Raw genomic sequence first — 15,765 nt, 5'->3', positions numbered from 1 at the left:
CCCCTTTATTTAGAAAAGTATTGAAAAGTACCGAAAAATTTCAGAATACATTTTGGTACCAGTACTTTGTTTGTTTACTTACTACTAAAAGACAAGTTGTCTAGTATGTTCAATATTTTATTTAAGGACTAAATTGCAATAATAAACATATGTTTCATGTACACTAAGATTGTTTGTTCCAATTAAGACAATATTGACATTTTCTTGTGGTCCCCTTTATTTAGAAAAGTATCGAAAAGTATCGAAATACATTTTGGTACTGGTACCAAAATATTGGTATCGAGACAACCTTAGTGTGTGTATATATATATATATATATATATATATATATATATATATATATATATATATACACAAATATGTATGTGTTATACTGTAACTCAATAAACAAACGTTTAAAAAAAAAAACAGTTTGCAAGCGAACACAAACACTACACAGTAGTATAATATAACGATGTAACATTGAACAAAATAATAACTAAATAAATATTACATCACGCTCGTATTAATCTGATTATGATATTAGCCTTAGTATTGATACTATCAATATTTGGATAAATCCACTACCCTCATAGTGGTGTAATGTTTCAATCATTCACCTAACATACAGTGTAGAAATGCTACATTTGACATAGCCAGGTTATAAAAAATATAAAACTGGGCCCCTTCTGGGCCCGCTGTTGTCACCACAGTCTTATTTTTGGGGGGCCATGGAATTGTGCAACGTTCATTAGTTTATCTAGTTTTCCACATATGCTGCGTGTCAGTCACATGGCCTAAATGCATCACGCAGCCTGTCAATCAAAAGTCGTGCATCTTGTACACTTCCGCCAGACGGAAACTGACAAAACGAGAAAAGAAAAAAAGAAAAAGGAGGAAGAAGCAGCGGGGACGCAGTTACACACCACAGCTCGCCCCGCAGAGGAGATACTGACTCTAAACGCTCTCTTATTCCACTTTGGGGACCGACTGCAGGGATCTAACTCAGGTGGAACTCGACTGGTTCACTTTTCTTCACAACTTCAACGGTATTGTGTGTGTGTGTGTGTGTGTGTGTGTGTGTGTGTGTGTGTGTGTGTGTGTGTGTGTGTGTGTGTGTGTGTGTGTGTGTGTGTGTGTGTGTGTGTGTTCTTGTATTTCTACCCTTCTTGAGACATCAAGAAGAAATGATTCCGTCCATATGAGGACCAGTGGACAAGTTAGGACCAAAATCATGGTCCCGATACGGACAAACATTGCATCTAATAGACAATGTCTCATTTGCACCCCCTGCTGGTCAAAATGAGGGTGGTCCCGAAAAGGAGGGATTTTTCAAATTGACTCTGTTTCGCTTTTAAAAGTGCTCCCCCTCTGGTCAACATATGAAATAACAAGTGTGTGTACGAAATTTAAATGTGCCCCTTTTGGGGCGTATATAGAGACATGCTGTCATAACTTGAAGTAAATGACGATTAAAAAGCAATTTCAAACCAAAAATTAAAAAATTACTAAAAGCAGTCTTTTTCTCACAATGTGTCGACTTTTTTCTTATAAAATTGGGAACAATTTCTTGTATTCTTTCTGTTTCTGTAATATTGCAATATTTTTTCTCGTAAAATTACTTTTTTTTTAATGTAAAATTATTACTTTTTAATACAAAATGGTGACATGTGTCATATGAAATTCTGACTTTTATCACAATATTGCCATTCTTTTTGTTGTTCTTGTAAAATAGTGAAATTTTTTGGAGTAAAATGATGACTTTTGTCATAATTTTGCCGAGTAAAATTCAGATTATTATTATAATATTGCAAACATTTTAGTTTTCTTATAAAATTGTGACTTTTGTCGAGTAAAATGACGACTCTTTTCATAAAATTGCCAAAATGTGAAGCTTTTCTTGTTAAATTGCGACTGTTATTGAGTACAATTCCAACTTTTATCACAATATTGCACAAATGTTCAGTTTTTCTTGTCAAATATTGACTTGTGTTGCGTAAAATGAGGACTTTTATTATAACACTGCCAAAATTCTAAGTTTTTCTTGTGAAATTGTGACCTTTTTCTTGTGAAATTTCAACTAATTTTTCACAAGCTTTTTTATGTTTGCATAGTATGTATATATTATTAATGTTGTAAATACACTTCTTTATATATATAGAAAGGGTGGTCCTAAAGAGGGAGGCATTTTTTTACAGGTCTGAAGAAGGTAAGAAATACAACAACGTGTGTGTGTGTGTGTGTGTGTGTGTGTGTGTGTGTGTGTGTGTGTGTGTGTGTGTGTGTGTGTGTGTGTGTGTGTGTTTCTAGCCTTTTTGAGACATGAAGAAGGAAAAGTATCTTCCATATGAGAAGGTGTGAACAAGTGATGACATAAATCATGGTCCCAATAACATTGCATCTAATAGACAATGTCTCATTTGCACCCCTGCTGGTCAAAATGAGGGTGGTCCCAAAAAGGAGGGATTTTTCAAATTGACTCTGTGTCGCTTTTAAAAGTGCTCCACCTCTGGTCAACATATGAAATAACAAGTGTGTGTAAGAAATTGAAATGCGGCCCCTTTGGCCAAAATTGATTTTAAAAAATCAAATAAATATGTATATAGAGACATACTGTCATAACTTGAAGTAAATAATGACGATTGAAAAGCAATTTCAAACCAAAAATTACAAAATTAACTAAAAGCAGTCTTTTTCTCACAATTTGTTGACTTTCTTCTTATAAAATTGGGAACAATTTCACATGTTATTTCTGTTTCTGTAATATTGCAATATTTTCTCGTAGAATTACTACTTTTTAATGTAAAATTATTACTTTTTAATGCAAAATTTGTCTTACGAAATTCTGACTTTTATCACAATATTGCCATTTTTGTTGTTCTTGTAAAACAGTGACATTTTTTGGAGTAAAATGATGACTTTTGTCATAATTTTGCCGAGTAAAATTCAGATTATTATTATAATATTGCCAACATTTTAGTTTTTTTATAAAATTGTGATTTTCGTCAAGTAAAATTACGATTATTTTTATAAACTTGCCAAGATGTTAAGCTTTTCTTGTAAAATTGCGACTGTTATTGAGTAAAATTCCAACTTTTATCATACTATTGCACAAATGTTCAGTTTTTCTTGTAAAATTTTAACTTGCCTTGAGTAAAATGAGGACTTTTATTATAATACTGCCAACAATTCTAAGTTTTTCTTGTGAAATTGTGACCCTTTTCTTGTGAAATTCCAACTCATTTTTCACAACAAGCTTTTTTATATTTGCATAGTATGTATATATTATTAATGTTGTAAATACACTTCTTTATATATCTAGAAAGGCTGGTCCTAAAGAGGGAGGCAATTTTCACATGGCTCAAGAAAGCAAGAAATACAAGAATGTGTGTGTGTGTGTGTGTGTGTGTGTGTGTGTGTGTGTGTGTGTGTGTGTGTGTGTGTGTGTGTGTGTGTGTGTGTGTGTGTGTCCAAGAGGTGCACAGAGGTGTCATCTATGGTGAATTTGTTAAAACCTTTGGGGGGGAAAACATGACAAGTATTTTCTTCAGGCCTGGTGGCCATATTGTTATTTGAATTTCCTCTTTGTCGGCTGAGACAAAAAAGCAGAAGTGTGTTTTCCTGGCGATTAAAGCAGAAGCAGGAAGTGCTTGTCACATTGGTCATGTGACAACAGTCGAGTGTGTGTCGCCACAACGAAGAAGCTTCTTGCAGTCGAAACCGCTCGCTGTTGTATAAAATGAACATTGTATGTACAACCAAACGTGACGTACTCCATCACCTCTGTCTCGTCCAGCATGGCGGCGTGGGACTTGTCCATAACGGTGGAGGACCTGGGTCCTGAGGTCCCGCCTGTCGGCCTCAGTGTGACCTCTGACCTCCACGTGGGCGGCGTCATCCTCAAGCTGGTGGAGAAGACACGTGAGTCACTACTTTTTTCCTCTGCAAACTATCTACAAAAACCAGTGAAGTTGTCACGTCGTGTAAACGGTAAATAAAAACAATGATTTGCAAATCCTTTTCAACTTATATTCAATTGAAAGGACTGCAAAGACAAGATATTTAACGTTCGAACTGAGAAACGTTGTTATTTTTTGCAAATATTCGCTCATTTGATGCCTGCAATATGTTTCGAAAAAGCTGGCACAAGTGGCAAAAAAGACTGAAAAAGGGTACATACGGGTTTTGGAGCAACTTATGTTGCCATCCAAGCAACGTTATCATGGACGCCCCTGCTTATTTCAGCAAGACAATGCCAAGACACGTGTTACAACGGCGTGGCTTGGTAGCAAAAGAGTGCGGGTACTAGACTTTCCTGCCTGTATTCTCTTTTTGTTTACCATTTACACAACGTGACAACTTCACTGCTTTTGGCTTTTGTACATTCCTCCATATTTACTTTAAAACGTATTAATATTGTGCAATCTCATGAGAGCCACGGCGAGAGCTGAATAAATAATACGCCTCTAAAAAGCTATTAGAAAGCCAGTGTTTGATCATAGGTGTGCTATTTTACTTGCAGTTTGCATTCTAGAACAGTATAATAGGGCTCGCCAGTTCAGTTCAAAAAAACATGTTGCAGCAGATTAATAAAAAAAACAAAAAAAAAACACGAGAGCCCTGTCATGAATAGATGATCTTTTGTGGGCCTTCACTTTGCCAACATTTCAATGTATAATGCTTTATTGTATTTATTTATTAGAAATCATAAATTCATATTATGAACATTGAAAATCTTAAATAAATCATATATAAATAAATTATCTTTGACTACCTTTTTTTAGAAAAAGTCCTTAAAAACGACTCGATTTTACGATACAAAATTGTCAGCTCAGTCCCCAAAATGTTACTGTAAAAATAACAGTGGTACCGTTTTTCCATTTCCAGTAATGCACTGTAAAAACGACGTCAGATTTTACGGTAAAAACCTGACAGCTCAGTCGCCAAATTTTTTATGTAAAAATTACAGTGGTACTGTTTTTCATTTATAGTCATGCACTGTAAAAACAACGACCGTAGATCTTACGATAAAAAAACGAAAGCGCATTCACCAGAATTTTACTGTTAAAAATGACAATGGTACTGTTTTTCATTTACAGTACACTTTAAAAAACAAAGGACCAGAGATTTAACATTTAAAAAAAACTGGCAACTCAGTCGCCAGAATTTTACTGTAAAAATAACAATGCTACCATTTTCTATTTACAGTAATGCACTGTAAAAACAAAAGACCGGAGATTTTACAATAAAAACTGGAAGCTCAGTCACCGGAATTGTACTGTAAAAATGACAGCGCTACCATTTTCTATTTACAGTAATGCACTGTAAAAACGACTTCAGATTTTACAGCAAAAAACTGGCAGCTCAGTCGCCAAAATTTTACTGTAAAACTAACAGTGGTACCGTTTTTCCATTTCCAGTAATGCACTGTAAAAACGACTTCAGATTTTACAGTAAAAACCTGACAGCTCAGTCACCTGGATTTTAATGTAGAAATGACAGTGGTACCGATTTTTTTTTACAGTAATGTACTGTAAAAACAATGACTGTAGGTCTTTCGATAAAAAACTGAAAGTGCAGTCGCCAAAATGTTTATGTAAAAATTACAGTGGTGCTGTTTTTCATTTACAGTAATGCACTGTAAAAACAATGACCGTAAAAAAACGGAAGCGCATTCACCAGAATTTTACTGTAAAAATGACAATGGTACTATTTTTCATTTACAGTACACTTTAAAAAAAAAGGACCAGAGATTTTACATTTAAAAAAACTGGCAACTCAATCGCCAGAATTTTACTGTAAAAATAACAGTGCTACCATTTTCTATTTACAGTAATGCAGTGTAAAAACAAAAGACCGGGGATTTTACAATAAAAACTGGAAGCTCAGTCGCCGGAATTGTACTGTAAAAATGACAGTGCTACCATTTTCTATTTACAGTAATGCACTGTAAAAACGACTTCATGTTTTACGGCAAAAAACTGGCAGGTCAGTCGCCAAAATTTTACTGTAAAACTAACAGTGGTACCGTTTTTCCATTTCCAGTAATGCACTGTAAAAACGACTTCAGATTTTACAGTAAAAACCTGACAGCTCAGTCACCTGAATTTTAATGTAGAAATGACAGTGGTACCGATTTTTATTTACAGTAATGTACTGTAAAAACAATGACTGTAGATCTTACGATAAAAAACTGAAAGTGCAGTCGCCAAAATGTTTATGTAAAAATTAGAGTGGTGCTGTTTTTCATTTACAGTAATGCACTGTAAAAACAATGACCGTAAAAAAACGGAAGCGCATTCACCAGAATTTTACTGTAAAAATGACAATGGAATGTTTTTCATTTACAGTACACTTTAAAAAACAAAGGACCAGAGATTTTACATTTTTAAAAAAACTGTCAACTCAGTCGCCAGAATTTTACTGTAAAAATAACAGTGGTACCGTTTTTCCATTTCCAGTAATGCACTGTAAAAACGACGTCAGATTTTACAGTAAAAACCTGACAGCTCAGTCACCTGAATTTTAATGTAGAAATGACAGTAGCATTAATTTTTATTTACAGTAAAGCATTGTAATTTTAAATTAAAAAAAAAAAAAGAATTTTCAGTAAAAACTGTCAGCTCAGTCACCAGAATTTTACTGTAAAAGTGACAGTGGTGCCGTTTTAATTTACAGTAATGCACTGTAAAAACAATGACGGTAGATCTTATGATAAAAAAAAACAAAGCGCATTTACCAGAATTTTACTGTAAAAATGACAGTGGTACCGTTTTCCATTTACAGTAATGCACTGTGAAAACTATTTCAGATTTTACAAAAAAAAACTGGCAGCTCAGTTGTCAAAATTTTTACTGTAAAAATTTTTCATTTACAGTAATGCACTGTCAAAACAATGACAGTAGATATTTTGTTAAAAAACTGAAAATGCAGTCACCAGAATTTTTTACATTACTTTACTACTCTAGTACTCATGTTTTGTTCTGTGTGTATTGTACAGTTTTTTGTATATTGTTTTGTATATTGTACAGGATTGCTAATTGTTTTTATTGGATAGTAGTCTGTTTATTTAAATTCTTATTTTTTATCTTTATTACTTTTGTGATTTATTTTTATTCCATATTTGTTTCCACTACCGCACCTGAAGTTGGAGTCCTTAATCTCGTTATGTGCAAAAATAATGACAATAAATTCCATTCTATTCTATTCTATTTACTGTAAAAAAAATAATAATAGTGGTATCGATTTTCTATGTATTCGGTGTAAAAAACAAAAACACTGTAAATTGTACTGTAAAAATCTGGCAACTGAGTTTTACTACAAAATCTACAGATTTGTGTTTACACTGTAGACCGGGGGTCGGCAACCCGCGGCTCTAGAGCCGCATGCGGCTCTTTAGCGCCGCCCTAGTGGCTCTCTGGAGCTTTTTCAAAAATGTATGAAAAATGGAAAAAGATGAGGGTAAAAAAAAAATATATTTTTTGTTTTAATATGGTTTCTGTAGGAGGACAAACATGACACAAACCTCCCTAACTGTTATAAAACACACTGTTTATATTAAACATGCTTCACTGATTCGAGTATATGGCGAGCGCCGTTTTGTCCTACTAATTTTGGCGGTCCTTGAACTCACCTTAGTTTGTTTACATGTATAACTTTCTCCGACTTTCCAGGGCGTGTTTTATGCCACTTCTTTTTCTTTCTCATTTTGTCCACCAAACTTTCAAGGTTGTGCATGAATGCACAAAGGTGAGTTTTGTTGATATTATTGACTTGTGTGGAGTGCTAATCAGACATGTTTGGTCACTGCATGACTGCAAGCTAGTCAATGCTAACATGCTATTTAGGCTAGCTATATGTACATATTGCATCATTATGCCTCATTTGTAGCTATATTTGAGGTCATTTCGTTTCCTTTAAGTCCTCTTAATTCAATGTATATGTCATGACACACTATCTGTATGTAATATGGCTTTGAATTTTTTTGCGGCTCCAGACAGATTTGTTTTTGTATTTTTGGTCCAATATGGCTCCTTCAACATTTTGGGTTGCCGACCCCTGCTGTAGACAAAGCTCATTTTTACCCCCAAAAATCATATTTATGACAAAATAAATAGAGTAAAAATCCCATGTAGAAGACTCTGGTTCTCAGGAGTATTCAAAATAAGACTAATAGGGCCAAGTCCGGCCTTTTTGGAATGTTGGCCCCCAACACAATATAGTTGACATATATAAATAAATAATGTATTTTTGCCAAGCCGCCCTGACTGGAGCTCCATCAGTACTCAGGATGCAAGGAAGGTCTCCTTCATGCTTTCATTGTGGCCCCCTGCAGAGATCCAGCGAGACTGGTCGGATCACGCTTTGTGGTGGCATCAAAAGCAAAAATGGCTGCTGCGGACGTCCTGGACTCTGGATAAATACGGCATCCACGCCGACGCTCGTCTCGTCTTCCTACCCCAACATAAGCCCCTAAGGCTGGGCCTGCCCAACGGCACCACCCTGAGGCTTTGTGCCTGCTTCTCCAACCCCGTCTTCCAGACGGTGATGGGCATCTGCAGACTACTCAGTGAGTCACACAACTCTTCACTTTCCTCTTTCTATTAGCGCCTAACAGATCCTGGGGTCATTCATTAGGGCCTCGGCAACAAAGCAAGGCCCGGCAGGGGCCATGCAGGGGGGCCCTATTGAAATTGTGTTTTTTTTCTACCCGTTTGGACGCCTTTTTTAAGGCCATTAACATGCAGGAAAAGTCCCCATATTGTGCAAAATATAGATTATTTTTTGCTATACCTGACGCGGGTCCCAAAAATAAAATTTCAAAATTGGCTCTCTAGCGCCACCTTTAAAATGAGAAAAAGAAAAATAGCCCTTCCCACCGGTTTCACATATTGACGCAAAAACCACAGGAGGCGTCCATCATGACGGGACGCACATAAAAGTCTCAAGAACCCATACCTGAAAACAAACAGGAAGTCAGGCATCTTGGTTTTCGTCTTCTTTTGCAAAAAAATTGGGGTCCTACTTTAACGAACTCCTTTGGTTAAAATTACAGGTAATACACATATAGGTGATGATACATTCCAAACAATTTTTGCCTACGCCATAAGATGTGGGCGTGGCATGGCGCCAAACTAATGCTCCGATGGTTTTTGGCCATTTTTCGACAAAAAAAAGGGGTCGTACTTTGATGGACTCCTCCTAGGGACTTTGGCCAAATGAGTCACAGTTAAATTTAAAGTAACTACACATATAGGTGATGATAAATTCCAAACAATTTTTGCATACGCCATAAGATGTGGGCGTGGCATGGCGCCAAACTTTGCTCCGATGGTTTTTGGCCATTTTTTGACGATAAAAAGAAGTCGTACTTTAACGAACTCCTCCTAGGGACATTGGCCAAATGAGTCACAGTTAAATTTACAGTTACTACACATATAGGTGATGATAAATTCCTAACAATTTTTGCATACGCCATAAGATGTGGGCGTGGCATGGTGCCAAACTTTGCTTTGATGGTTTTAGGCCATTTTTCGGCGGAAAAAAAAGGGTCGTACTTTAATTAACTCCTCCTAGGGACTTTTACCAAATGAGCCGCAGTTAAAATTACAGAAACTACACATATAGGCGATGATAAATTATGAAAATGTTTTGCCTATACCATAAGATGTGGGCGTGGCATGTCGCTAAACTTTGCCACGATGGTTTTTGGACATTTTTCGGCGATAAAAAGGAGTCGTACTTCAACAAACTCCTCCTAGGGACTTTGGCCAAATGAGTCACAATGAAAATTACAGGTAATACACATATAGGCAATGATAAATTACTAACAATTTTTGCCTACGCTATAAGATGTGGGTGTGGCATGGTGCCAAACTTTGCTTTGATGGTTTTAGGCCATTTTTCGGCGAAAAAAAAGGGGTCGTACTTTGATGAACTCCTCCGAGGGACTTTTACCAAATGAGTCGCAGTTAAAATTACAGATACTATACATATAGGCGATGATAAATTATGAACATTTTTTGCCTACACCATAAGATGTGGGCGTGGCATGGCGCCAAACTTTGCCACTATGGTTTTTGGACATTTTTTGGCGATAAAAAGGAGTCGTACTTTAACAAACTCCTCCTAGGGACTTTGGCCAAATGAGTCACTATGACAATTACAGGTAATACACATATAGGCGATGATAAATTACTAAAAATGTTTGCCTACGCCATTGGATGTTGGCGTGGTATGGCGGCAAACTTTGCTTTGATGGTTTTAGGCCATTTTTCGGCAAAAAAAAAAAGGGTCGTACTTTGATTAACTCCTCCTAGGGACTTTTACCAAATGAGCCGCTGTTAAAATTACAGATACTACACATATAGGGGATGATAAATTATGAAAATGTTTTGCCTACACTATAAGATGTGGGTGTGGCATGGCGCCAAACTTTGCCACGATGGTTTTTGGACATTTTTCGGCGATAAAAAGGAGTCGTACTTTAACAAACTCCTCCTAGGGACTTTGGCCAAATAGGTCACAATAAAAATTACAGGTAATACACATATAGGCGATGATAAATTACTAAAATGTTTTGCCTATGCCATTAGATGTGGGCGTGGCATGGCGCCAAACTTTGCTCCGATGGTTTTTGGCCATTTTTTGACGATAAAAAGGAGTCGTACTTTAACGAACTCCTCCTAGGGACTTTGGCCAAATGAATGAAAATTACAGGTAATACACATATAGGCGATGATAAATTACTAAAATGTTTTGCCTACGCCATTAGATGTGGGCGTGGCATGGCGCCAAACTTTGCTCTGATGGTTTTTGGCCATTTTTTGACGATAAAAAGGAGTCGTACTTTGATTAACTCCTCCTAGGGACTTTTACCAAATGAGTCGCAGTTAAAATTACAGATACTACACATATAGGCGATGATAAATTATGAAAATGTTTTGCCTAAACCATAAGATGTGGGCGTGGCATGGCGCAAAACTTTGCTCCGATGGTTTTTGGCCATTTTCTGACGATAAAAAGCAGTCGTACTTTAACAAACTCCTCCTAGGAACTTTGGCCAAATGAGTCGCAATGAAAATTACAGGTAAAACACATATAGGCGATGATAAATTACTAAAATGTTTTGCCTACGCCATTAGATGTGGGCGTGGCATGGCGCCAAACTTTGCTCTGATGGTTTTTGGCCATTTTTTGACGATAAAAAGGAGTCGTACTTTGATTAACTCCTCCTAGGGACTTTTACCAAATGAGTCGCAGTTAAAATTACAGATACTACACATATAGGCGATGATAAATTATGAAAATGTTTTGCCTAAACCATAAGATGTGGGCGTGGCATGGCGCAAAACTTTGCTCCGATGGTTTTTGGCCATTTTCTGACGATAAAAAGCAGTCGTACTTTAACAAACTCCTCCTAGGAACTTTGGCCAAATGAGTCGCAATGAAAATTACAGGTAAAACACATATAGGCGATGATAAATTACTAAAATGTTTTGCCTACGCCATTAGATGTGGGCGTGGTATGGCGGCAAACTTTGCTTTGATGGTTTTAGGCCATTTTTCGGCAAAAAAAAGGGGTCGTACTTTGATTAACTCCTCCTAGGGACTTTTACCAAATGAGTCGCAGTTAAAATTACAGATACTACACATACAGGCGATGATAAATTATGAAAATGTTTTGCCTGCACCATAAGATGTGGGAGTGGCATGGCGCCAAACTTTGCCACGATGGTTTTTGGACATTTTTCGGCGATAAAAAGGGGTCGTACTTTGATGAACTCCTCCTAGGGACTTTGACCAAATGAGTCGCCGTTAAAATGACAGATACTACACATATAGGCGATGATAAATTATGAATTTTTTTTGCTTAGACCATAAGATGTGGGCGTGGTATGGTGGCAAACTTTGCTTTGATGGTTTTAGGCCATTGTTCGGTGAAAAAAAGGGGTCGTACTTTGATGAACTCCTCCTAGGGTGCACGCCCCTCGCACTAAAACGCTGCCATTACTTTTGTTATTAACCGAAAACAAGAAATTAAATCGTAATAAAGAGAAGCGATCATATTTATAACACAATAAAGCAATAAAAGTGTAGAAAATATGAATATTGGCATCAAAAGCATCCACTTGTCTCAGTTGTCAATGTTTGTATTTATTTGTTGCCAAAACTTGCTTCGGTGCCAATAAAACTTTTTCCACAATGTCAATTGTTTTTTGGGATACCAGATCTTACTGGCAGTGTTCTGGCTCCATACATCAGGGTTTTAAATCTGGCAGTGTAGAAGAAAAGATGCATGAAAGTCAATGTGGCTGCCAATCATTGTCCCATTTCAGGGCTCAATAACAATAAGATTTATCACAATTAACAAAAAAAAATGTTTCACAGATCATTAATATGTGATATTTATAGAGCAGTTTTTGGCAAGCACTGTTGAATTGTAAGGGTTCAAATGGTGCAGACTTTCTGATCACAGCACAAAGTCAGTGTTATGTCCCTGAAGACAGTGAAATGGGTTTCTGCATATAAACACGACAGAACGTCGGAACGAGCGGGAAATTGGATGAGATCACATGAGAAGTTGTTGACCTTCCGGTTATATGAAGACCTGACTTGAGTTGAATGTTAAAGCTGTCAATCAAAGCAGAGGAGTTCATGTATCGACCCTGATGCGACTTGAACACACAACCTTCTGATCTGGAGTCAGACGAGCCACAGAGTCTGATGTCAGTCTCTTCCAACTAGCTGTGAAATGTTTGATCACAGTCAGCAGAAGCACTTTTGCATGACAAAACCTGATTTTCGGCAGCTGCCGGTGCCAACTTCCCCTGGGATTTGATGAAGAAAACACGGCGAAATATCAGTTAATTTTTCTCAGGCAATTCGCACGGAATCCTGAATGGGAATTTATATGCATAGACTGGAGTCCCAGTTGACTCTGATGTGACTTGAACACAAAACCTTCTGATCTGGAGTCGCTGCCTTTGTGCCACATGTGATGACCTTGACAAGCCTCAAACATCTGTCACCTAATGTCTCAGTCGTCATTTAATATCTGTCTCCTATTGTCTCTCAGTCATATAATATCTGTCTCCTATTGTCTCTCAGTCATATAATATTTGTCTCCTATTGTCTCAGTCATCATATAATATCTGTCTCCTATTGTCTCTCAGTTGTCATATAATATCTGTCTCCTATTGTCTCAGTCGTCATATAATATCCATCTCCTATTGTCTCAGTTGTCATATAATAACTGTCTCCTATTGTCTCAGTCGTCATCTACAAACCCTGTTTCCATATGAGTTGGGAAATTGTGTTAGATGTAAATATAAACGGAATACAATGATTTGCAAATAATTTTCAACCCATATTCAGTTGAATATGCCACAAAGACAACATATTTGATGTTCAAACTGATAAAAAAAAAAATGTTTTGCAAATAATCATTAACTTTAGAATTTGATGCCAGCAACACGTGACAAAGAAGTTGGGAAAGGTGTCAATAAATACTGATAAAGTTGAGGGATGCTCATCAAACACTTATTTGGAACATCCCACAGGTGACCAGGCAAATGGGGAATAGGTGGGTGCCATGATTGGGTATAAAAGTAGATTCCATGAAATGCTCAGTCATTCACAAACAAGGATGGGGCGAGGGTCACCACTTTGTCAACAAATTTGTGAGCAAATTGTTGAACAGTTTAAGAAAAACCTTTCTCAACCAGCTATTGCAAGGAATTTAGGGATTTCACCATCTACGGTCCGTAATATCATCAAAGGGTTCAGAGAATCTGGAGAAATCACTGCACGTAAGCAGCTAAGCCCGTGACCTTCGATCCCTCAGGCTGTACTGCATCAACAAGCGACATCAGTGTGTAAAGGATATCACCACATGGGCTTAGGAACACTTCAGAAACCCACCGTCAGTTACTACAGTTGGTCGCTACATCTGTAAGTGCAAGTTAAAACTCTCCTATGCAAGGCAAAAACCGTTTATCAACAACACCCAGAAACGCCGTCGGCTTCGCTGGGCCTGAGCTCATCTAAGATGAACTGATACAAAGTGGAAAAGTGTTCTGTGGTCTGACGAGTCCACATTTTAAATTGTTTTTGGAAACTGTGGACGTCGTGTCCTCCGGACCAAAGAGGATAAAAAACATCCGGATTGTTATAGGCGCAAAGTTGAAAAGCCAGCATCTGTGATGGTATGGGGGTGTATTAGTGCCCAAGACATGGGTAACTTACACATCTGGGAAGGCGCCATTAATGCTGAAAGGTACATACAGGTTTTGGAGCAACATATGTTGCCATCCAAGCAATGTTACAATGGACGCCCCTGCTTATTTCAGCAAGACAATGCCAAGCCACATGTTACATCAACGTGGCTTCATAGTAAAAGAGTGCGGGTACTAGACTGGCCTGCCTGTAGTCCAGACCTGTCTCCCATTGAAAATGTGTGGCGCATTATGAAGCCTAAAATACCACAACGTAGACCCCCGGACTGTTGAACAACTTAAGCTGAGAAGCTTAAAAAATGTGTCTCCTCAGTTCCCAAATGTTTACTGAGTGTTGTTAAAAGGAAAGGCCATGTAACACAGTGGTGAACATGCCTTTTCCCAACTACTTTGGCACGTGTTGCAGCCATGAAATTCGAAGTTAATTATTATTTGCAAAAAAAAAAAAAGTTTATGAGTTTGAACATCAAATATGTTGTCTTTGTAGTGCATTCAATTGAATATGGGTTGAAAAGGATTTGCAAATCATTGTATTCCGTTTACATTTACATCTAACACAATTTCCCAACTCATATGGAAACGAGTTTGTAATATATGTCTCATATTGTCTCAGTTATCATAGCACCATACGAGACAATTTTAGCCTCTAAAAAAATCCTTCTTGTCCAGACCCACAATTTCAGTCTTGTACGTTTCAAAGGATTCAAATGAAAAGTGACACATCAACGGCCCTTAAATTTAATCAAGCCCAGTTCCTGAACTCTTGACAGACTGTCCAACTTCATGTTCTTCCTCATTAAACCTTCAACTCGTCACAGCACACTCTTTACTTCAGAAATAACTTACCCAAGTAACTTTGTTTTAACAAAAAGTTGAACACATTAGGGAATTCTTCTTCTGTGCGGGCGTAAACGACCTTGGGGTGAGTGGAAAGTATTTTCTGATCAGACACTTTTCACCGCAGGGTCTGATGCGAGCGTGTGTTGAATACAACATGGTGACATTTGCCACTTCTGCAGACATCCGCCACCCGGAGGAGCTCTCCCTGCTTCGGCCCGTGGAAGAGAAGAAAAAGAAGAAGAACAAAGGCTCGGCGGAGGAGATTTTTGACCTGACGACGGTGCCCCTTTCCTCAGGTGCTCAAAAAATAGCAACTTAGCGACGTGTTTTGTCTATCAAATAATTTGATTCTTTATCATGCGGGACTGTGTCCAATCCATCCTCTTTGGGGAGTTTTTCTACGCATAATATTTCATTAGCATATTTTATGTGGGCTCTAATTAAGATTTAGATGAGTTTTTTTTTTTAAAGGGGACAATGCAGCCACACCGCTTGATGGTTTGTCAGAGCAGTACGACTTCCATAGTCAGACGTACTGTGCTTCAACATACAGTAATATGGTCTTATCATGGCACATATTAGAAGACATTAGCAGACATTTTATCAGGTGTTTTGTTGTGCCCTATTATGCAAAACCAACTTTTCTTACCTACTGGTATCCGCTGTTGTCTATTTGGGATCTGCATAGGTTCGGAAAATTTAAAATCCA

At 37.4% G+C, this 15,765-nt stretch overlaps 1 protein-coding gene across 1 annotated transcript in view; it reads left to right on the top strand.

The window, feature by feature from the left end:
• Positions 1 to 883: 883 nt before the first annotated feature.
• Positions 884 to 15,765, top strand: part of fermt3b (FERM domain containing kindlin 3b) — a 50,024-nt gene continuing 35,142 nt past the window's right edge. Inside the window, exons 1-4 of the mRNA XM_061930055.1 lie at positions 884 to 1,028; positions 3,776 to 3,900; positions 8,315 to 8,548; positions 15,236 to 15,352. Of these exons, the coding sequence (XP_061786039.1) occupies positions 3,777 to 3,900; positions 8,315 to 8,548; positions 15,236 to 15,352 (475 nt within the window). The 5' untranslated portion in view covers positions 884 to 1,028; position 3,776. The remainder of the gene's footprint in view (positions 1,029 to 3,775; positions 3,901 to 8,314; positions 8,549 to 15,235; positions 15,353 to 15,765) is intronic.

This window comes from Nerophis lumbriciformis, linkage group LG36 (assembly GCF_033978685.3).
Source record: "Nerophis lumbriciformis linkage group LG36, RoL_Nlum_v2.1, whole genome shotgun sequence".
NCBI classification, from domain to species: domain Eukaryota; kingdom Metazoa; phylum Chordata; class Actinopteri; order Syngnathiformes; family Syngnathidae; genus Nerophis; species Nerophis lumbriciformis.
The sequence above is the reverse complement of the archived record's forward strand: the minus strand, read 5'-3'. Positions and strand labels throughout refer to the sequence as shown.